This window comes from Pantherophis guttatus, chromosome 1, assembly GCF_059756535.1.
Source record: "Pantherophis guttatus breed Tessera chromosome 1, ASM5975653v1, whole genome shotgun sequence".
NCBI classification, from domain to species: Eukaryota; Metazoa; Chordata; class Lepidosauria; order Squamata; family Colubridae; genus Pantherophis; species Pantherophis guttatus.
The window spans coordinates 265,646,058-265,670,809 of NC_142063.1; the positions used below are offsets into that span (position 1 = coordinate 265,646,058).

The 24,752-nt window shown below is 36.0% G+C and overlaps 1 protein-coding gene across 13 annotated transcripts in view; it reads right to left on the reverse strand.

Annotated features, from left to right (window-relative positions):
* The window catches only part of SYNE1 (spectrin repeat containing nuclear envelope protein 1), a 309,363-nt gene that overhangs the window by 15,217 nt on the left and 269,394 nt on the right, over positions 1-24,752 (reverse strand). For 9 of the 13 annotated variants that reach the window (XM_034419038.3, XM_034419043.3, XM_034419042.3 and 6 more), the window contains 9 exons: positions 17,370-17,557; positions 16,022-16,172; positions 12,628-12,810; positions 12,327-12,464; positions 9,546-9,737; positions 7,914-8,244; positions 3,850-3,918; positions 1,803-1,945; positions 997-1,123 (listed from right to left, as the gene is read on the reverse strand). In XM_034419038.3, coding sequence (XP_034274929.2) covers positions 997-1,123; positions 1,803-1,945; positions 3,850-3,918; positions 7,914-8,244; positions 9,546-9,737; positions 12,327-12,464; positions 12,628-12,810; positions 16,022-16,172; positions 17,370-17,557 — 1,522 coding nt within the window. The remainder of the gene's footprint in view (positions 1-996; positions 1,124-1,802; positions 1,946-3,849; positions 3,919-7,913; positions 8,245-9,545; positions 9,738-12,326; positions 12,465-12,627; positions 12,811-16,021; positions 16,173-17,369; positions 17,558-24,752) is intronic. The other 4 variants (XM_034419047.3, XM_034419040.3, XM_034419045.3 and 1 more) reach the window with 1 other exon arrangement.

Below are 24,752 nucleotides of genomic sequence, written 5' to 3' on the forward strand. Positions count from 1 at the left end.
TTATATTTAGCTCTCCAAACCCTCAGATTGGGTAATTGTTTCCAAGGCAAAATCTACTAAGTCACTAACTTATACTATTAATAAAGGAAGGTTTATCATTAAAAAACTGTACGCCATGCGATTATTACTATAAGGAGTTCTAGAAGTATTATAGAATGTTCAATCTGACCAGATTATATCAATTTCTGTTAAAATGAGTTTTTATGTTTTTATTTACAACCAAAATACTATATTGCCACAATAATTAGTCCAGGCCTGGGTTTTTTTTCCAAATTCATTTTCATTGAGTTCACCTGTATTAATAGTTCCAACTTAATCCAGAACTGAAAAAGATTCTAGAATAGCAATACTATAAAATCATGACTCTTAGAAAATGAAAAAAAAATAACCAGAAACTAATTTACAAACAAAATTAATAAGTGTTGAACAGAAAACATTTGTATATACAAGAGGATCAAGGCTTAAATTCTGAATCTGCTACAGTTGTTCTGTTTCCTCTTGTCTCCTGGATGCCACTGATTTTATTAAAAGAAGAGATAATACCCCAGATCTAGGTATATTCTCAAAATTATTTCAGAAACTAATTAAATATTCACAATTGTTATCCTGATAAAAAGAGTTAAGTTCCAAGCATATTGAAGTTGCCTTAATGCTAGGGCCTGCTTGTGCCTCAAAGTGATTAGAAACATTTAAATTTTTTTTTTTTAAAAAAAATTGATTTATATGCCGCCCTTCTCCGGAGACTCAGGGCGGCTTACAATGCATTAAGCAATAGCCTTCATACTTTTGTATATTTTATCAATTGTGTGATTCCCAGCTGATCTCAAGGTATGTCCCATCAAATAGGATCGCATATCTAATCTCACCATAGGTCCTGGTGGAATACAACAAGGATAGAAAAGAGAGGTCATTCAGATGTATGGATAGTGCCCTGTGTCCATGGTCATTACTGCTTGTTTTCATACATTTATGTGGGAAGATTTGACTATTACTTACCAGATGTTTGTGGCTCTGCATTGTTCAGATTAATAAATCCAGAGAGCTTTTCCTCTTCTTCTTTCAGTTTATGTTCAAGCCGCCTTACTGAATCTATACTCCTGCTGCACTCACCCAGGAGCTTCATCTGTTTTTTAAAAGAATCCGCCAGATAACTTTTCAGTAGCCATGTTTCCACAATTTAGCTTGAAATAGCTAAGACTTCAAATAGCTAAGACTTGAAATAGGTAAACTACCATTTTAGTTGTATAGAAATTTGAGGTTTAGTCACAATTTTGACAATTATTTAATATGTATATTAGCTTACTTGGATCACTGCATTTGTACTATATGACAAACATTAATTAGAAGGGGGCATACAATGCATTGAAAAAATACAGTGTTCTTTGCCAATTGTTTTACAAACTGTTTAACTAGATGACACTCACAAGATTCATTATAAGAACGTGTGGATGATTATTTGTATGGCTGGGTTGAGGACGAGCAAAACAGGTGAGATATAAATACCATTTATTTGTTGTATGTATGTTAAGAACCCATAACTTCAGCTAGCATTTGGAACTATCCATCTATCCATCTATCCATCTATCCATCCATCCATCCATCCATCCATCCACCCACCCTGAATAATCCTGGTCCATTTTGCATGTTTCAAGATGGGCTTGTGATCGGTGATTGCTTATGCCACAATTAATTTTTTAAGACTGCAGGACTACACATTTCTTTTCTTGGAGGTTACCATTTCTGTACATCAAGAAGTTTAATTTTACATCCAGCCACTAGGTGGTAATGCTCATAGTACTTACATATCCTTTGTAGCTAGAATCTAGCTCAGGCCCTGTAGGGGTTTTACTGCGGATTATATTCTCTGTTTGCTGTATTTGGAAACGACTAGTGTCCAAAGCTTTGTCAAGCTGCCGAATATGTGTTTCCAAGGAACCTGGTTCTCCTGCAGTAATTATACAAATGAGATGTTATCAACTAGAGCAGCTAAAATATCTCAGACCAATAAAATAGAGAGTGGGGTTAATTAGGTTAGGAAGCATGAAAAAGGTTGACTGAATAGCATGTCTGACAAATTAAATCTATAAGTAATTTGCAAATGGGTCAGTAATTGAAGACAAGTTATTTTTTAAGGAGAAAATATACAGTGTTGACCAAAGCAATCCATTTTTAGAAATAGCTCTGAATGGAAAGCAAAATATTCTACTTGAATTATTGCATATTCAGACATTTTTAAAGTATTTGTGGTATTCTCACGAGGTAAATAAGGAGAGTGTTTGAGAGAAAAGAAAACTACATTCTGTTTTCCTCTCAAATAGTTTGATATCTCCTATAATTTGCCTCGGGCTGCAGTAGTATATCCCAGATGATTACAAATGGCTACTTTTGGATAAATTACCAAAAAGCAAACAAACCAAAACAAACTAAAACAAAACCCCAACAACCCAGAAATTTGAATGAGCCATTAATTTTCTTTCAAATTCAGAGATAGAATGCTTCCTTAAGTCTCTTTCTAGTTTTTTTTAACATGCAAGGAAAATAGAATGTCCCAAACCCTGAATATTTTCATTTTATATGTCTATATTTTACAGAGTTTTTTTAAAGTAGAAAATTAAACTGAAAAGCAGCAAAATGACTCCAGGATACATATTTGCCTTTTTTAAAAAAGACACAGCACCTTCCTTTATTATAGCCACAATCAGAAATATTGGGAGAATATTAGCATTTATATTTCATGCTTTAAAAAAACCTCTTCCAGAATAAAATCCAGTTATATTCACTTCTCAGCACAGTAGAAATTATTGGTGGCACTAAATCCCTCTCTTTGGATTCCAAAGTTTCAAATAGAAATAGTAAAACTGAGGAACCACGGAAAAAATGTGGTGTCTATGTGTGGTCTGTAAATGAGGGAGGAGACCCTGTGAGAGCAGAGGTCAGCTTGTGCAATGTGTGATGCCATCCAATATTTTCAAACTGTACAAGAAGATCTGATAATGCAGAGAGGGGAAGCCAGCCTGACACTACAGGTAGTTCTCAATTTACGACTACAGTTGAACCCCAACTTTCCGTTGCTAAACAAGGCAGCTGTTAAGTTTTGCGTTTTGCTCCGTTTTACAATCTTTTTTTGCCATAGGTTGTTAAGCAAATCACTGCAATTGTTAAATCAATTGCAGCTAAAGCAAGAAGTGAATAACTGACTTTGTTTGTTGGAAATCAGTTGGGATGGTTATAAATGAGGATCACATGACCCCAGTTCGGTACAAATGTGCATAAATACATGTTGATTGGCAAGTTCCCGGATTTTGATCATATTACCATGGAGATGCTGCAATGGTCTTAGGTGTGAAAAATGATTATAAGTCACTTTTTTCAGTACTGTTGTAACTTGGAACAGTCACTAAACAAATGGTTGCAAATCAAGGACTACCTGTATATTCTTTCAGTTCCACCCATATAACCCTTATTGGGCCCGAAAAACTTTCCTTATAGTACAGCACAATAAAAAATTATACAGTTGGTGATATTAGTTATTTCTTATCTGAATCTAATACGATATACTGATGCATTTCCCCTCAGTTCACATACTGTGAGATGGGGATGTTAGCACTATTACACTGTTATACTTTAAAAAAGAGAGACCTCAAATTTTGTGAGTTTGCCAAATATCCAGTTGGAAGCAACAATATTTTACAAGGTACTTTTTGTGTGAGGAAATAGTTTTCAATTTGCTGGTGCGTCTGAGTGAATTAGAGTGATTGGTTAAATAATGAATAAAGCAGCAGATGTGTTAAGAAAGCTCTACTAGAGATATTTTAGGATTACAGCAGTTTTAGGCTTTTTAATGCCTACCACAGACATTTTTGAGAGCATTTTCAGTATGTTTTATATAGGCTTCGGGGCTCTCAGGAATCACTACATCTGCAAAGATAAAACACAGCCATTGATTCTTAGCAATAATTATTGAAAGGAATCTGAATTTTAACAGAAGATAGTAATTTACCAAGTTTATTCTTCATTTTGCTTAGAGAAAGAGAACTGAAGTTAATCATAGCGTCTGCTCTGTATCCAATACTATATTGCGATAACAGAAATCATTAATGAAACAGACTTTCTTTTTCATCCACTGATCTCAGAGCTCTTTTCTAGTCTATTTTAGATGTTTAGGAACTCCAGAGCACATCTGACAAAAACATGGATGGTACAAAGAGGCAGTGTAAAGGGGAACTCCTTAATGCAAATAAAACCCTTATTACATTAAAGAGGAAGTACTTCAAGTAAAGAGAGATCTTAAATCCAGTGTCATTACGAGTTAGAACTTATTCTATATTTCATACCTGGAGGTAATGTAGTGCAAGATGCAAATCATGTACTGTAATGATATGTGAGAAATAACTAGAGAAACTGGGTGAAGAAATGCTGCCTAGGGAATAATCAAATAACAGAATGCATAGCCTGCGGCAGCATAATGATTGGAGAAAGAGGTTCAGAAAGGATCCTCCCTAGTTTCTCAGTCTCTCAAGGACAAAATAAGTGTATATTCAGACTTGCAAGATTTTGTTAACGTAGCCATACAGTAAAGTAGAATTAGCTCATCTGGTCATATCTCCTGTCTGGTCTACCTGGGAAAGCTGATGTGTATATTTCATGATGCTTATCTCATTCAAATTCAATGATTTTTCTAAGAAGTTCTTACTTGTAACTTTTTCAATTGGTCATCTATCTATTATACATGTGGGCATTGTCACATATGCATGCCATTCTTGAAACATAATGCTGAGATAGACTCTATCCCTATTTTGTATGTACCCATGGTAGCCTTCCAGAAGTCCCTCAAAATGTGGCTCTGTCAACAGGTTTGGGGATTTCAGGGATATGGAGAAGTGGTGAGATGGCTACATTGTCTGGAACATAAAAAATGTTCTTCTCTTTTTAAAACATTATATCAATGCCCTTATTCCAGGATAATGTTATTAATGTTTGATTTTAAGGTGGTTTTTGTTTTATGATGCCCAGAGTCATGTTTGTGAGATGGATGGCTATATAAATCTGATAAACGAATGAATAAATGAATGAATGAATGAATACATGCAAAAATGTGGGTAAGCTTATATACCGTAGTGGTTAGAGTTCTACCTTTATCATGGGACACTGGGGTTTCAATCCTGGCTGCTACTTACAGTACCTTACTACTAGGGTACCTTGGGCAAATACCCCTAATCATTTACCTGCCTACCTCAAATATGAGAGTAACATGAACTGGAAGGGTCACAGTGCTCAGACGTCACCCAGATTAGGTCTGCATCAGATGTTGGAGAACCAGGACAATAAGTAATAAGTAGGCTACCGGAACAAACCATACATGGACAAAGCAAGAAAACCTATAATTGATGGAATGCTACTACAACAGTAGACCTAATAAGAGGGGATATGTGAGAACTACAGATGGAAAGAAAACCTGTATCCACACCAACTGAGAACACTTCAACATAGTGAAGAGGAAGCTGCTTACACAACTTGAGATAGACCAACTATGCATTACATCCTAGACTCAAGAAGAAGACCTGGAAGAACAACTGGAGGGGGACCTGAAGCTGGAATGTCACTGCCACTCCCTCCATTACAGAGCATAGCTGTTGATATTGAGGCATAAGATCATGGATAAAACCAATGAACTGGTGGGGTCTTTGGTGCTTTCTGAGCTTGTTTGTTTTCTTGTAGACATTTCATTACCAACATCTGTAAGAAAACAATCAAACTCAGAGAGCACTAAAGACCCCAGAGTTCAATCCTAAACTTCAAATATTATCTTCTATCAGCAAGGAAATGGTATATGCTACACCACCATAATTCTGGAGATGCTTGGCTACACAGTCAAGAATAGTAGTACATACTCCCCTCTCTAGAATAAGCCAGAGGCTAAGATCAAAGCAACTCAGAGACAGGTTACTCAACTGATAGAATTATAGAAGAGTGTGACAATTAAGACTCTGCTCCTGAAAAAAATACAAGATTCCATGATTCCATCTGAAGACCTAGAGACTACTAAACAAAGGCTCACAGCACTTGCTACCAGGTTAAGGAGATGCACTAGAGAAGCAGAGGCCAAGATTAATGCCCACCTCTCCAAAGAACCATCCAAATACTCAGTGCAACAGCCCAGTAACAGCACAGCCTACAACAGCAGAAACTGAATAGTTCACAGCAATCTCCCAGAACAGGAACTAGTCACCATCAAATAAGCAGATATCCAACAGCAGGTCAAGAACAGCTGGACAGCACCTGGCCTGGACATGATCACATCTACTGGTTAAAGAAATTAACAGCGTTGCACCAATGCCTAGCAGCATGCCAAGGAAAACATAAAACAAAAATAACTGTTTTTGATTTTATGGAGAAACTGAGGGGATAGTGGAAAGCATGCCTGCATGTATTATATGTATCTATCTCACACAATTACAGTATTCCTGCCAAACGTTTTTTTCAGCAACTGAGTATTTCAAGGAAAGCATCATAGATACACAGAAATTCCTATGTGTGATTCAGAGAATACAATGAAGAATTAAATGTAAACTGAGTTTTAGATCACATTTCTATGTGCATTGGAAAGAAAATCTTACGGTTTTCACGGTATTTATTTCTAGATAACTGGAGATAAGATCCAATATTTTTTCTTCTACTTTTCATTTTTCCATAGGAATAGAAAATTACATGAAAAGATGCTGAGTTACCTACATTATATTTTTATTCTTCAAAACCAATCAATTGAACTAGGTAAGTTTAGCCTGCTCTGATTTGATTTGATCAGAGTGCACTGGGTTAAGCCACCCCATGTTAAACCAGTCATATAAATGTCATTGCTCTATGCATGTGTCCATGTGGGTTTGCTGCATTAGGAGACAACACGATTCCCTTTACTAATTCACACATGGGACCATAATTCCCAAATGCATACAATAAAAATAATAACTAACTATATAGGTCCAATTATTTTATCTAAGTCAAATGTTTTCTTGAAATGTATCTTCTCTCTTTTTCCCTAGAATTTTAAAGACTGTGCAATGTGCAATGTCACCTAATAAACCCATTTTTGATTAAGAAAGAACATTCTGGTTTAAGGACGACTACAGTTAAGCACAGAGCCTACTATTGCAAAATTTAATTACAAAATGATTGAACTTAAATATGCAATGGTTCAAGTTCATTGCACAGTATATCAGCTTACATATACATTTGGCTTAAGGACAGACCTTGGGAATGGAACTTGTTCCTAATCTGGGGACTGCTTGTATTTCACTAATTCCTTCTGTGTGCCAATTGGAGAACATTAGTAAAGATTTTCAGAGTCAGAAGTGGCCCTATAACCTTACATCAAATGTCTCAAGCATGAAGGCCGGTTGAAGGGAGATGATCTTCTTAAAAAAAAAATTAAAATTCCAGTGTTGGAACATTCACAACTTCTGGAGGCAAATTGTTCCACTGATTAATTGTTTTAACTGTTAGGAAATTTCTCCTTAGTTCTAAGTTGCTTCTCTCCTTGATTAGTTTCCACCCTTGCTTCTTGTCCTGCCCTCAGGTGCTTTGGAGAATAGCTGGACTCGCTCTTCTTTGTGGCAGCCTCTGAGATATTGGAACACTGCTATCATGTCTCCCCTAGTCCTTCTTTTCATTAAACTAGACATACCCAGTTCCTGCAACTGTTTTTCCTACGTTTTAGCCTCCAGTCCCCTAATCATCTTTGTTGCTCTTCTCTGAACTCTTTCTAGAGTCTCAAACATCTTTTTTACATCACGGCGACCAAAACTGAATGCAGTATTCCAAGATAATGCCATATCAAGGCATTATAAAGTGGTATTAAAACTTCACATGATCTTGATCTTATTTAAGAAGATCAAACATCTGTTGATAGATTTTACCTGCTAGGCTTGTAGCTCCTTGAAGATAAAAATCTTTGTCGTCTCTCCCTTCTTCGTCAGAGTGAAGGGCTCTTGAGACTGCAGTCTCCAGGTCACGACTCAGGTCATAGTCATGATCCCATTCCAAGGGGATGGAATCTACACTAGCTGGCGTATCCCGCCCTGACCTTTCACTTCGGAGTGGCTGGGGAAGAGACAGTGAGAGAATGGAGGAAGGATGTGGGGAAAGGACACTGTCTGCGGATTTGTCATGCCAGTGCAGGTCGGAAAGATCTGCTGATTCATCCAGATCCACTTCACGATCGGATAACTCATGTTCATCATCTGTGAGCTGGAAGGAGACATAAAAACAATTATGAATTGCTTTTCATAAGGAGCCCTTCTACTGTTTGCTAGGTCAAGAAGACAAAAATCTCGCTGTGTGACATCCATCCTTTCAAGATTAAAATAAATAAATAAGTTGAAAGAACTAAATTGGAAAAGCACCAGCTCTTTTTTTCTTTCACATTTTGCATTTCATTATTACACGTTATTACTTTAGGCTGTTTTCTAGATCTCTTCATTTTGCAGGACCACTTAGAAGACTGGGGAAAAAAAAAAAGACTTAATGTAAAAATGTTTACTTCCTCACAAAAACGTGGGGAATGTTTAGGATAAATGGGCATCTCAGATCTTACATCTTCATGAAACTTAAAAGAGGCATCTTTTAGTTGAAAGATAAGTAACTTTTTTTTTGCAGCATTACTTTTAAATAGTGGATGGGGTCTTCGAAAGAACGATATGAAGGTGTAAGAGGCTTAATGCATCTATTTTGTGTCCTCCCCACTCCCCCCACAAACGTTCTATCAAAAATATACAGTAACTCCACTGCCAGACTTCAGCAGTATAATTTGGAGATGCTCAAAGGCAAGCCTGCAAAACATATATGGCTGCATGCTACCTGCCAAGTAGCTTTGTAAGGCCCACACACATTTTTAAAAAATTCACCCCCTCCTGGAAGGAGATGCTGCCAAGTGCCTCCAAAGCCTTCAGGCCTCACTGAGGCCTCCAGTTTCAGTGCTGCTGCTGCTGCTTCATAGCCACCGAACACCTGAACAGTGCAACAGGTATTCCTTTGTGGCCCATGATTATTTTTCATTTATCAGTTTGCCTTTTTTTTCTCTACAATTTGTGCCCTAATGAATGCAAAAAACAGGGTTTGAAGCAGTAGTGAAATTCAATTTTTTTTACTACCAGTTCTGTGGGTGTGGCTTGGTGGGCGTGGCAGGGGAAGGATACTGCAAAATCTCCATTCCCACCCCACTCCAGGGGAAGGATACTAGAAAATCCCCATTCCCTCCCCACTCCTGGGGGAAGGATATTGCAAAATCTCCATTCCCACCCCACTCTGTGGCCAGCCAGAGGTGGTATTTGCCAGTTCTCCGAACCACTCAAAATTTCCACTACCGGTTCTCCAGAACCTGTCAGAACCTGCTGAATTTCACCCCTGGTTTGAAGGGGCTGCATTTAGGACATAAGTTATCCAAAACAGCTATAACTCTGTAGGTGCTTGAAGAAGAGAACACCGAGTCTATGATGAAGTCTAAAATTAACAACATGTACAAATATCGATAAGGCAAATTTAACACTTACTGGAAGACGAATTAATTTTTTGTGGTATCTTTCTACTCGGCCAAAGACCTCGTGGCAATAACGTCTCAGCTCGTCCAACTCCTCCTCAATGACAGCTGCATCTAAAGGCTCACTCTTTTCTAACAGTTGCTCACCCTGGCCAATGATTTGCTGAATTTTGTTGTTGTTCAGGGAGATTTCCTGTTGAAAAGCCTGAAACACAACGTGTAATTTATTAAACAGGACATAAGAAAAGTCAGGAGCCAGAGGCCAATCACTATACTGTATGTCTATGGAGATTTTCAGTCATCCAGGACATGGCTGTTCCAAAGATGCTTTTTTTTTTTTTTGTTCAAGAGGCAAGTGGATTTTCTGGTTTACCAGAAAGTCCAGTTGCCTCTTGGAATAAAAGCATCTCTGGGACACTATACTGTATATTTTATTAATTATTTTCCCCAAAATATCTTATTGTCACATAAGTGAGGAACTGTTTAGAAGAAAATGGCAACCTATGCATTAGTGTAATTTATATAATAAATTCTTTATGAAATCTTCTTTTGTCAATGGGGATTGACCATTGGTACATGCTGTATATTTCTGGTACATATAACCAATAAATTGGTTTATTTTCTCTCTAGCGAAGATTTCTACAGCCATTCCTCACTGAGTGGCTATATCATTTAGCAATAGTTCACAAATACGACAGTAATTTCAAAAAAAAAATTACAATCACTATGTACACTTAACAAGCAAATGTCATGCTCCTGACCACATCACATGCTCAAGTGACTTGCATAGATGTATGAGAGAACTTGATCTAAATGTGACAGCAGCAACCAACAGTCATCGCAGTCTCTCTCTCTTTCTCTTAGCCACGTATTCATTTGGTGACTATTTAGATTCCAATTTAAAGAACAGATTGCAGTTGCTGAACAGGGTGCATTATGGATACTATACAGAATAAAAACAAAGCTGGACAGGGCATTGATTATTCTTATGATGAACCCAAATTTTGCTCAATGCCTGATGCCTATATTAACATAACTATAAACATCCCATAAAACTTATCAGCTTGAAAAGAATAAATGCATTTTGCAAAGCATATTTCAATTGGGCAGTTTTTGGTTATGACCCCTCCAGGAAGTAGTGCAAAGAATATAATTTTATAACAGGTAACAATATTTTTCCTGATTTTAACCATGTACTAATCTTTCTCTTATTAAGAAATCTGTGACCTAAAACTTAGAATCAAAATTTCCTTTGTCACAGAGAGCCTATCTCATAATGATAATGTTTTTTATTTATTTTATTTCGTCAAGCATGTATTAGATAACAGATACAAGTGTAAATGTGATTATGAATACATGAAATGGATACGAATAAAAGGGAACATTAGGACAGGGACAGTAGGCACATTGGTGTGCTTAAACACACCCCTTAAAGACCTCTTAGGAATGGGGTGAGGTCTACAGTAGACAGTCTAAGGTTAAAGGTTTGGGGAAGAAACCACAGAGTCAGGTAGTGCATTCCAGGCATTGACAACTCTGTTACTGAAGTCGTATTTTCTGCAATCAAATTTGGAGTGGTTTACCATAAGTTTGTATCTATTGTGTGCTCTTGTATTGTTTTGATTGAAGCTGAAGTATTCATTGACAGGTAGGACATTGTAGCAAATGATTTTATGTACTACGCTTAGGTCAGACCAAAGACGGTGAAGTTCTAAGTTGTCTAAACCCAAAATTTCAAGTCTGGTGGCATAAGGTATTTTGTTGCGAACAGAGGAGTGGAGGACTCCTCTTGTGAAATATCTCTGGACTCACTCAATTGTATTAATGTACGATATGCAGTGCGAGTTCCAGACAGATGAGCTATATTCAAACTTTGGTCTAGCAAAAGTTTTGTATGCCTTAGTTAGCAGTCCAATATTACCGGAGAAGAAGGTACACAAGATTAGGTTAAAAACTGTTAATGCTTTTTTGGCAATGCTGTTACAGGTCTTTGACAGAGTGAGGATCATCTTTGACAGAGTGAGGATCATCTACTAGGTCGTATCCACTCTGCTTGTATTTTGTGTTCTGATTTTTTTTGCCAATGTGTAAGACAGAGCATTTGTTGGTTGAGATTTGGAGTTGCCAATTGTTTGACCATTCTGACACATAGTCAAAGTCTTTTTGTAGGGTAGCAGCATTGTCAGTGGTGTTGAATAGTTTTACTATTATTCAACAGTGGTGTTGAATAGTTTTACTATAATGTTACTCGCATGAAACTTAGGCACCAAGTAATGATAGGAATTGTAGTAAATATATATATATATATATACACAGAGAGTTTACCTTATTTTAAATTGTACAGCTAATAGAAAAGAGTAAAATGTGTTTTAGGAATGTGTTTTATTCCTAAACAACAAACTAATTTGAGGAAGAAGACTTGAGTGGCAAATTATTGCTTTACTTTATGATGTGACAAACATATGCTATAAAATGGTTAGGAGGATAAATTGCAGTGGAAAAGCAATGGCGAGGGGAGGATTTTCGTATTAAGTACAGCTTGTTTGGGCTTGTTATTATTTATTTATCAAATTTATATAGCTACCCATCTCAAAATGACTCTAGGTGGCGCTATTGTAGTATTCATACAATAACATTACTGTATGAAACCTTGCTCATGAGTGCGTGATGAATTTTAAAGCTTACCATTTTTCTTTCATACATATCATGTTGCATAAAAATTGAGCTAATGATAAAATCTGCTCTGCTTTTTATTATTGTCTAGAATAGATTATCTAGATTTGCATTTCTGTACCTTGAGTTGCTTTATCTTTGCTTGAACATCACATTCCGAGAAATGTTCAATGTTGGTGAGCTGCAAGTCCATCTCTGTAAGCCAGACCAAAATGCTGTCACGTGCCGTCTCAAATTCTTCACGTTGGCCAATGAAATGCTGTAAAAAAAGGAAACGTGATGATTCAACTTTTTCACATTAGTACATAACCTTTAGACATTTAAAGCAAAATCCAAAGATATCAATTACAACTGCTATTCTTAAAATTGTCCCTTCAACTGCAGAAACATTACAATAAAAATTAATGAAAATGGAGGAATACTTTAAGCCTGCGGAGGATGGAGATCACTCGTTTTTGCAAGTTGTCCCATCTCTGGTTTCCTTCGTGGACCATCAACTTGAGGCTGCCAGCAGAATCAGTGCGATTTTCCCTGGCCAAGCGGCGGTACTGTTTGTTGATCAGTTCTAGCTGAGTTAAACTTTCTTGTACTTGACGCTGAAAAGCCTACCAAAAAGAACAGCAGCAAAATAACCCATTAAACTTCGGTCCTTATAATTACTACCTTCAATTGGATTTTTATTTATTTATTTATTTTGCTTGTACCTGGTAACTTTTCTATCAAAGAGAAATTATTATCCAGGCTTTTACATCCTATTTAAATCCCCTGTCACACTAGAGAAAAAGATGTGTTTTACTTACATAAAAGTAGTGCTAAAGTTTGCTACCTGAAGTATATTTTTTCCTATGCTAAAGTATCTATATAGGCAGCAATTTTCTTGAGCTATTAGGAACTACTTATTATGCAGTACATGAAATCACTGTGCTATAGCAACTATTGTCAAACAGAACTTTTTAAAAATTCAGGTACACATTGATATTTAGGATGAAGTAGTACATGTTTCTAAAACATGGTATTTGGGAAGCAGGCAACCATTTGGCAATGACATCCCAACAAATATCTGTATACAAACATGTTTAACTGTGTCCTCTACTTTGGAACAAAGTGCTAATACAATTAAAATAATGGAATGGATTTCTTACAACCTCAGAATAAAAGATAGACATAGTTTGTTAAGTCAATAAGCTTGAATGCATGGTAATGTAATTCTATCACATAAAATTAGTCTGCGTAGGTAGACAATAATAGAGAGAGAAAACAGTGTGTGCACTCAGGATCTTCCAAGGAGAGATCAGGGGATTAAATGCTATTCTTGAATCACCAGCTGTAACAGAACAAAATGATCTATAGGCACATTCATGGCCATCAACATTAACTCTGAGTTATTTCTGCTCCTTTTTATTAGCAATCAACATGATTAAAATGAAAACAGACATTTGTGCAGCAGGTTGCAGCCAAGGACAAAAGGGAGCTATGTAATCTGAAGCAGCAAATATCTTCCAAGGCTTCATCTCATAAATGATCAATCAACTCAATTTACATGTCAGTGCAGAAGGTTCTGTAGATAGGTGGGGAGATTAAGTAAAAAGAGACAGGGTACAGTGGAAATCATATGAAGAATTCAGTTGGACAGCAACAAAAAACATTAATAAAACAAATCCAGAAAAGCAAATCCACCTGTTTAAATCAGTAAGAAAGACTACAGATTTTAAACAAGGAAGCTTATGTTGGGTCAACACCACATGTATAATTTCATCTGTTGCTAACATTTGTCCAGAGGAATGGCAGCTGTAAGGTTTTCTACTGTCTTACAATGATATGCTTCTATAATGATACTCTAGTTTGCTCAATTTAATTATACTTTAGCCGAGGCTTTTCAAAAAAGCCAACTCTTTCAATTGTGTATTGCATTTTCCTATTCAAATAAAAACTAACACTGTATTTATTTTGGAGAATTGCAAGGCTTAAATCTGACAATTCTTTTGCCTTTGTAAACAATTCTGTGGTCTATAAAAAGTATCCAGAACATTAAATTTCTGGAATGCAGATTTTCTTGTATCAGGCACATTGAAATATTTCTCTTTATAAACATTTAAGTGAGTTTTCTTTTATTTCCACTCACTTTATAATGTCTACTGTACTGTAGCCTGTAAAAATAGTAATATTTAATTATACATATTACAACAGCGGCAAGAATAATATATGCACAAAATTGGAAAAATAATAATACACCAACGGAAGAAAATTTGATTAGAAAAGTTTTGGAGTGCGCAGAGATGGACAAGCTCGCAAAAGAAATACATGAAAAGGAGGAAACAGAATACTACATGGTATGGGAGAAATGGTATGAATGGTTAGAGGAGAGGTATAAAGGGCAAGGAAAGAGTAAACGAGGAAAATATAGGAGTTGAAATGTAGTAACAAACAAGTGGAAATGGAACGTACACATAATGTATGATTGAAATTGAGTACATTGTTATTTTTATGTATATAAATCAATATTAGAATCATATGTATAAATGGTAAATTGAAATAAGGGAGAAAAATAGATATGTAAGAAACGTTTTACTGATGCGAAAATGTTGAAAAGAAGAAAATTGTAAAAATTTCTTTTTTTGTTTTTTTTAAAAAACTGTTTAATAAAAAAAATATTTTTTTAAAAAAATAGTAAACAAGTTAAAAGCCAAGTAAAAATCTGTTTGAACAACTTTTTCAAAATGCCTGCAACAACCACACATTTAGGGAAGCCTAAGTGGATAGTTGAAATGCATTTGGATAAAAGAAAATGAAATGAAATACACAGAAAAAGCTCACAGAGGAACACATATTTAACGCCTACTAAAATATACTTTGTTCAGTTTTATGTGCTAGAGTAAATTTCATGATTCCTCAGTAAGTAAAAGGGAAATGGAATGGAAAGTAAGGAATGCTTTTATCCAATAAATTGATTGACTCATTCATATAAATGGACCTTTGGGTAAGGTCCTACTTAAACAGGATGACAAAGGTTTGAAATAATTAAAATGGTAAGAAAAAGATAGGATGAGAGTTTCAAAATTAAAAAAAAAATCAATAAAATATAAAAAGGGTATTTTTGTATTGTATACAAAAGGATATTTTGTATTGTGTAAGGATGAGTTCAAGCTTAGGCCATTAACTTTACTCTGAAACAAAAAACAGATTTGTACAAATTTTATAATTTGGATCATAATATCATGTCTTTTTATGTCATCTTCCTATATTTTCTCTTTCTGGTGGTCATAATTATATTTTCCATTACATCTATAAACTTTGCCTGATGTTTGTTCTTTGTTCTCCTCTGACTCAACTGAAAGAAAGGAAGAGATGGGAAACACTTCCATTTCCAAGTGGCATTATGTTTCTTCCTGGGCAGAAGGAGTCAGAAAGGGAAACTAAACCAAACAATAGCCCAACAATAAGAAACCACAGGTACCTCCTCGCTAGAAAACAGCAATATACTGCTCCATTGGGATGACATCATTACCTGGGGAAAGTCAATTGTATCATTTGTAGACAGGAGCCATTGGGCCTAAACCAGCTAAATTATTGCAGACTACGGCCTTACAATGACTAATGCATATCGATCAAGTGTGCTAATTCATTTTAATTATAGTTTAGGGCAGGACAAACAATCTGTGATCTATTTTTGCAGTTTCAAAGTCCTTTGTTCCAAGCCCTAAGGTAGAATTTGATCTTTCACTAAAATAAAATGAGTAGAGTTACACCAATAAGGTAGAATAAATTTGCTTCTGTGACAGCATCAGAACAGATTATATTTCAAACAGATAAAATCACCTCAAACTTCTTCAGTTCTTCTTTAGCAACTGTATATAATACACAGGAAGAACTAGGGAAAGCAGCCGTCCTTTCAGAAATTTTCAACCAATCTTCAAAGCGAGAATAATCATCCAAAAACTTCTGCCATAGTCTCCAAGTCTCTTCAATTCTGAAACAAAGACAAAAATAGGAAATTTTGAAGGTGATATCTATATCACCTTAAAATTATTTGATATCTCATCTAGTTACCAACTGTAATAAAGAAATCATATTGCCTATTTGAACATGCCCAAGCAAACAAATAGTGTATTGAACAATACTGGCTTTTAATGAAGCTTGACAGTAGTTTTGACAAGAATTATTTTTAACAAGAAACATAATTCATTGGCTGAATCCAGCTTGAACTGGATTGATTGATTGATTGATTGATTTACCAATTTAGCATATGGCATGCCATACATGGACTAGCAATATAAATTAACATTTCAACTAGATTAGTAGAACCAAATAAAATATAAATGTCAAAAAGATCTCTGTTCAAATATTAATATCTAAGTCATCTAACCATTGAAGCACAACATTCTTTATATTAAAAAAATCAAATACTGGACCTGTATGTGCCCCGGTCACGATGTGATCTACAGTTCGACATGGGACCCCCACACTCACAATGAGGGGAGGATACTATGCCCCATTTATACAGAGATTCCTGGCAGATGCCATGTGAGGTGGGCATCCTACTCAGGATTGTCCATTGCTGACGTGGTAGTTCAAAGCCTGGCATCTTTTTTGTGGGGTCATTTATATGTCTTCTATGTCTGCACATTCAGCCCCCCCATTTGGCTTTCCATTGAGGATCAATGTTAAAATTGTTGGGCAGATGTTGTGGACATGCCAAGGGGGGCTGGAGCTGGAATAAAGTAGTTACGGATTGTTCTTCTTAAACTTTTGCAAATCCTTATTTGAAATTATGTAATTATTTTTGAATTTTTCAACACTGCATTGTAAAGAGCTGAAAAGAAAAGTTGCAGGACTACACAACTACAGCTGTTTAAATTAAGAAGTTTTTTAAAAAATACAAACATACATTCGCTGCATTAACAAATAACTGTATCTATGTGCCTTGAATATAGATCATATCAGGAAGCAGAACATTGAACTGTTTAAATAAATTTTAGCTCTCACTTCAGAATCTCTGTGTAATGACATTTGGTCCACATGGAAGTCACATTATGCTCTATGTAGCTTATATCCCTTAACCTATGTAACTTATATCCATTAACAGATGTTTAATTTATGAATTGGCTAGATTTCATTCCATTCTAAGAAATCTGGAGAATCATCTAAAGTTTCACCAAATACTTACTTGAGTCGCCTTTCCATTGACATGGCACAAATATTCCGCCATCTTCGATCCAAGTTCCTTGTGGCTTGCTGAATGGAATCACATTCTGTTTCAGTAGCACAAGCGTCACAATCATGGAGAAGAACTTCACAGAGATTGAGGACAGATGCAACCCCAGTGCTATGTTTCTCTATGTCTCTTTGAAGTTCCTGTAAGTCAATAGATAAACTTGTGAATGTCTTAGGCAAAACTGAAGTTAATTAATACTGTATGTACTATAAACAAGCAAGGCAAAACTGAAATACAAATGAAGGAAAATAAAAAGCTAAGCTATTTGGTGGCTAATAAAAATCCCAAATTGTTCCACAAAAAAATTGACTTAAAATTTTGACTTAGATTTCAAGTGGATATACTTAAAAATAAGGACTAATGCAATCATGCACACACACACACACACACACACACACACACACACACACACACACACACACACGAGTGGGGTGGGGAGACAGAGACCAATCATTCCAACACATACTTCTATTTTTCTAATCAAATGGCTTATTTATTAAACATGGTAAGATAAAAAGAGTGCATAGATGGTCTGAATTCATAATATTGTTATTGGTGTTCATATTTTGTTGTTAAGAAACATTTCGTTCTACCAGGCTACAAATATACTGAAATCCATTAAGTATTATTGCCACCTATCTTTAGGTAATTTCAAAGAGTCTAATATTAATACCACTAATTATCAGTCAGTAACCATTTGCCAACTGCATTTTTGGGTTCCATTCATGGTTTGATGTTGACTTTTAAAACCTGAAAGGGATGAGCAAAGAGGGTTTCAAGGAGTGCTTTCTTTATGACATCCATTCCCAAACAGCCCTGGCTGGGGTGATGGGATTAGTAAATAAATGTTGTGTTAGTAGAGATAGTGCTTTACTATTAAGCTCTTTGTCATATTGCATTTCTTCAAATTATGTGCAGCTAACTCCACATTTTGTCATTTTCCAACTATATGCTTTATTTCTTTTGCGTCACTAAATCAGGTGGAGCAAAAAGCAGGAAAAAATAGATAATTTCTTTTTTTATGAAAACATAGTAACTGGAGTATGTGAACACAGAGTGAGAAGTGTTCCTGCAATGGTTCTCTTAAAAATGTCAAGAATGTTGTTGTACACTTGGCATTCCCAGGTGGGATAGGTAGTCTTTGGTGCAAGAACAAATTTTGAATTCCAAGAGCTTAGTGGACACATTAATTCACAAAATGTCTGCCATGGATGGCTATGATGTTCATCAGTCTCTTTCAGTGATAATATCTAGATATTTAAGGTGATTGGACAGTTTTGCTTCATATTTTAATTAATTCTTCTTTGTTCCTTCTTTTCCAGTAGAACTTTGCCTTGTCTGTTATCATGCTTATCTTGGCAGGAAAGATTCCCTGGATTTCTGTAATTACTTTAAAGAAATGTACTGTTCTTTTTATTTGATTGTCATCTTCATTTTCTTTTCCTTGCTTGTGTAAATAGATTTCCTTGACTCTTGGTCATAGGAGAGTTTTAGTTTCAGGAATTTTCTTTTCTATGTGTTGTCTTTTCCTTTCTGCCTTTCTTGGTCAATTTTCAATCTATCAATAGGCATTTTGTCTTCTTATGAACATTGCATTTTGTAATACTTATGTTTACTTCATTTAATGATTTGAATGAATTTCAGTCTAGAATTCTTCAGACATACACTTTATCAGATGCATTTCAGTTCTCTATCTTTACAACAACAAAAGCAGAAGGAATATTACTGAAATTGTAGCGTGTCAATCACTTGATTTATTAAGCTGAAATTTTACAAGAAGTTCAGGACCAAGCTTCAGTAAGCATTAGGTCTTGTTTTTGTTGATTGAACAGAACTACACCCACTTGATTGCAGATCATACAGTCAATTTGATTTCAGTGTTGTTTACCCAGCAATGTCCATGTAGAATTGCATTTTAGAATTGCTTGAGAAAAAGATGTGCAACAATATTATGACTGAATTTGTTACAGCTATTTGTCTGTTTCCTACTTCATCTGTATACGAAGATAAAATGTTTCCATTATTCCGGGTTCAAACTTTAAATTTTTATTTCAGTTTAGTCTTCCAGTCATCTATAATGAATATGACATGTTGCTGGTTATGTATCAATGAGGTGTTGCAAATCATCATAGAACTGTTCAATTCCCATTTCCTTGAATCCCTATGATACTGATTGTCTTGTCCTGCACTTCAAATGAGATTATTCTATCATTTGCTGGAGTGTTAGTGGAGATAGCGCTTTACTATTAAGCTCTTTGTCATATTGTATTTCTTCAAATTGTGTGCAGTTAACTCACATTTTGTCATGTTTCCAACCATATGCTTTGTGTAACCATAAAATGCTGGGAAAGGTGGAAGGAAAGAGAAACAGAGGACAATCACAGCAATGTAATAGAGTCAGTTACAGTAGCGCCAGCAGAAGAAGAGGTTAGGGACAGATTATCATGGAGAACATCTATCAATGTGGTTGCTAAGAATCAACACCAACTTGATGGCACTTAAACAATCAATAGATCCATAAATTATTTTAACATTTTTTTGTTTATAAAGCGGCTCTGCTATTTCTTATATAGTTTGCTTTGCTTTGCTATGAAATCATCCATCCAGTTTGCTAATTCCCAGAAGGTCGGTGTCCACTCTTGACACTGCTATTCTGATAACATCAAGGTTGACTTGGTTCATTGCTTTGACATTCCCTGATCAACTGTTTATAGCATGAAATTTTCATTTTGCTTTTGCCTGTGAGTGAATCAACAATGGACATCTTTTCACCTTTAATCCAGATGTGTCATGTGCATATGTGTTATGTCTATTTGCTCTCTGCTTTCCCCAGCAACTGTTTGAATACCTTCTTGCTTGGAGGCCTCATTCTCCAGTTTCATTTTTCTAGATTTACTTCAGTAGGTGACATTTCCTTCTCCGATGGATACTATTTAGTCCAATATTTCATCAGGAATAATTTGCTTGGAAAAATGCCCTCCTGACAGTATAGCTCATAGGTTATTGATAAAAGGAGGGGGGATGGTGACAGGAAGCCAGAAAACAAAAGATGTTTGAAAGAAAAAACAGCAACTATTTTACTGGCTATTTCAGAGTGTTAAAAATTAAGTTTCCAATTGTGAGAAACTGTGGATATCAGCCAGGGGCAAAAGAATTCAGGAGCAAACTCACTAAGAGGTGAGAACCACATTTGGAGGAAAAAAACCATCTACCTTAATTAGTTTATTATAAATCACTTGGAACAGTTTCAATAATGTATTTTTAATTTACAGCATTAAAAATGCTGTTGAAGTCTACGTCATTCATGCTTCCTGACTTTGCCAGCAATGTGAGATTTAACTACAGTTGTAAAATTGAAAATGCACTGAATATAATTCTATGCTTCATCTAATGAAGTAGTCTTCATCAGAGACCAGTCTTTTAATAGCACTAATTCAAATACATTTGCATTTCAATGTGATTTAACGTAGAATTGGGATTAGATGTATTGCCTTATATATAACTTAATTTCTTGCATTTGGAACAGAAGTCAAATTAACACAGGAATAAGATAAAGACAATTAATATTTATAATTTGTTCAGAAAAATGAAGACATTTAACACCACATAGAGGAAAAAAGAAGAAGAAATGCAGATTCCTAGGTAGACTGGTGATCCATTGTTCAAAAGTAACACTACACAAAGCACCTGTTCTTCTGCATACTTTTTCCTTGGAATTGTAGATTCCAATAAATTAATTCTTAGGCATAGGAAACATGGAAATATTTTTTTAATCCCCTAACTCTATGTACAAATTCTGCTCAACTAAGCTTTGTTTTTAAAATACAAACTATCTCTACCGGGGCAGAGGCTTGAGCTAATGTGATTCAATATATGACAAAGAACACTCTATGGATTCTATGCCTATGCCTGTCTGGCATATAGACTGATCAAGTCTGAATATCAAACATGCTGAATACAGTTTACAACCCTATTTTAAGAAATATTGACAAAATTTTCCTTGGAAAGAATTTTGTATAATGAATAAAGGTGTGTGTTTGTGTGTGTGCATGCACACATGTGTATATGTGCACCTTTGAGTCATTGTTGACTCCTGGTGATTGCCTGGGCAAGTCCCTGCAAGTTTCTTGGCAAGATTTCAGAGTTTGTTTGTTTCCTAGGGCTGAAAGAGAATGACTGGCCCAAGGCTTCATACCTAATTGGCTTCATACCTAAGGCATGGCCTAGATCTCTAGTCTGATACCCTAACCCAGGGGTGTCAAACTCGATTTCATTGAGGGCCACGTCAGGGTTGTGTTTGACCTTGGGGAGGGGCAGGATGAGTGTGTCCAGGGTCGGTGTGGCCAGCTCAACGTCACTCGTGTTGGGGGCACCCGTGGTGGCCTGAGCACTCTGCCAGTGAAAACAGGCTGCCAAGCTCTATTTTTGGCTGCGATGGCATCCTGCACTCCTCTGCCACTGAAAATGGAGCTCGTGAGGGCCGCACCATGGGCCAGTCCTTTGCTGTTTCCAGGCAGCACTGCGGACCAGATCTAAGCACCCCATGGGTTGGATCTGGCCCCCAGGCCTTGAGTTCAACACCCCTGCCCTAACCACTTTACCAGTTGTCATTATGAATAAACATAACAAATAAAAATTTATCCTGTCTCCTGTACATCAACCAGTGAAATCTAGGTGGCCCATCTACATTTTGGGTCAAATCACAATTGATTGTAAGCACATGATTTAAATGTTTATGACTTTCTGATGCTGACAGGGAGTTTTTTGAATGCTATATGTGCAGCTATAAATTTACCAAATAAGCATACAAAATATCTCTGTTCCAGTTTCTGATCATTCCGTGCCAGGCAGCATGATCTAATACACATTTTACTTAGAAGGAAATTACTATTGTGTAACTGGACCAATAAACCAAAACTTTAGAAAAAGCTTTCAAAATTAGCTAATTTCAAAATAACTGTGTTCCTAATTGTATAACATGATAAACAAACCAAGACAGAACCATTGTAGCCATGTCTGCAAACAAGCGGGACCAGGAAACCTGACATTATGCCTCTTGTTTATAATCTATTGGCATGACAAGATTGTACACAGTTCTAAATTATTATTGTAAATGATGACCCACTTTAATTGGTAATTAAAAATCAAATGAGGGGCTTTTCCTTAGTCAATTCTATCTGTTTCTGCATACCAAGTATGTAAAAATGGGGAAGTTAAAATATTTCCATTTTTTTTAAAAAAAAGTTGCCTAAACAGGTTTCACATCATAGCACTTATGCTTCTGAAAATACTGGTTCTTGTTATCTTACAATGTCCACTATTATGTATCATGTGAATATGCTAGGTGATCAGTGGGAATGAGAGAGCAATGGAAGCTGCCAGAAGGATTCTGGGTATTCCAATCTAAGGAATATTTGCTTAAAGTCCAATTGGCTGTACATATACAAAGAATATATTTGTATTCTTGGGTGGATAAGAGTCCCTAGTAGGAAAGAACTAGGGGAAGGAAGGAAAGGAAGAAATGACTGAATGTATCCTTTTGCATAATGAACAAAAAACAATGTTTCTTAACCTTGGCCTTTAAGATGGATGGACTTCAACTTCCAGAATTCCCCAGCCAGCATGGTTGGCTGAGGAATTCTGGTATAGAAGTCTAACCATCTTAAAATGGCCAAGGTTGAGAATCTCTGAACAAAAATATGCAAGGGGGGGGGGAAATTATGTAGAGGTGACCTGAGATTATACATATTTGAAAGTGGGAAATAATAGTCAAAATCAGGGGTGTCAAACTCAAGGACTGCAGGCTGGATCTGGCCCACGGGGTGCTTAGACCTAGCCTGTGGGGCCAGCCTGGAAACAGCGAAGGACTGGCCCACGGTGCCTCTGCCAGGGAAAATGGAGCTCAGGGAGGCTGCACGTGCCCCCCCCAACTCCATTTTCGCTGGCAGAGGACTGCAGGAGGCCGCCGTGGCTGAAAACGCATGTTGAGCTGCCCCCCCAAGATCAAACACAACCCTGATGTGGCCCTCAATGAAATTGAGTTTGACACCCCTGGTCTAAATCAATTAAGAATGGTGTCAATCTCTTTGAAGGAAGAAGAAAGAAGAGTCTATGAAGACAAAGTTTATGAGCTTCTCTTTGATGACATGCAAACTGAAACTCAAGATTCAAATAATTTCAAAGCTTCAAGTCCTGAATCATGAGCACAGCACCCAACAGATTGGCTTCTTCCTGGCATTTTCATATGATCACAATGAATCTTACAGCACATTATTGACTTTCAGGAATAATCGCTAATGTGAATGATTCAGGTCTGTAGAGTAATAATTGCTAATGTGAATGATTCAGGTCTGTAGAGTAATACTGGACAAGAGACTGAAGTCTACAGCTCTTATTCATTATTAGTTTTGTTCCTCAATTATACACTACTAGTAACAAGTCACCTACAGCTATGTAAGTCATTTCGATGGGTATATATTTCTTCAGTAATGTTTGTTACAGAGACTCTTAGCATGTTAATCTGCTAGCTTCAAGCTAAATTTATGTTCATTCTGTCTAGCTGACACTTTCTATCGTGGGGATTTAATATTTAAGTACTGTTTCTAATTGACCTTTATTGTAATGTTGCAGTGATAGTCTGGAAAAAGGCTTAAAATTCAAATAATTATCATTCATTGCTTCTCTTGTGAAATATTGCTATCAAGGCTTAAGTATTTGGGTATACTGGCTGAAGTTAAGCATCTTAAAATATTCTTAAGTAGCAGTTTCACATAGTCCTTTTCAAACTAACCAACACTAAACTCCAAAATAAATATCTATCAATTATTTGACCCTAAGTCAAATACAAGACATTGCTCAAGAAGATAATTAAACTAAGAGCTCAAGTATTAAAAATGCCTCCAGTGTAAAAAAAGATTGAGAAGGATATCAAATATTTTTGGCAGGCATTAATCATCATAATAGATGAAGCAACCTTTCTATCAGAGGTATTAGTGAAAGGCTGAGAATGGCAAATTGATGGATTACACAGTAAGAAGACTTAACAATTTCCTCCCAGAATTACACTTTTCTGAAACTGACATAGTACATGCACACAGAATTCGAAATACCAAGATTGTGAAGCTGAATAAACCAAGGAATATTATAATTAAATTTCTTAGTGAACAAAAATTCTTTAAGGCAAAATTTATTTCTTACAGATCATATTTGTCCATTAAGAGACATTCATAGAGAAAAGATTATTTTGTCACAAGCTGGAGGAGGAAATTAACTAAGGAAAACATAATTTTTTGTTTTATCAATATTAGCCTTAAAAACATGATGACATTTAAGCTT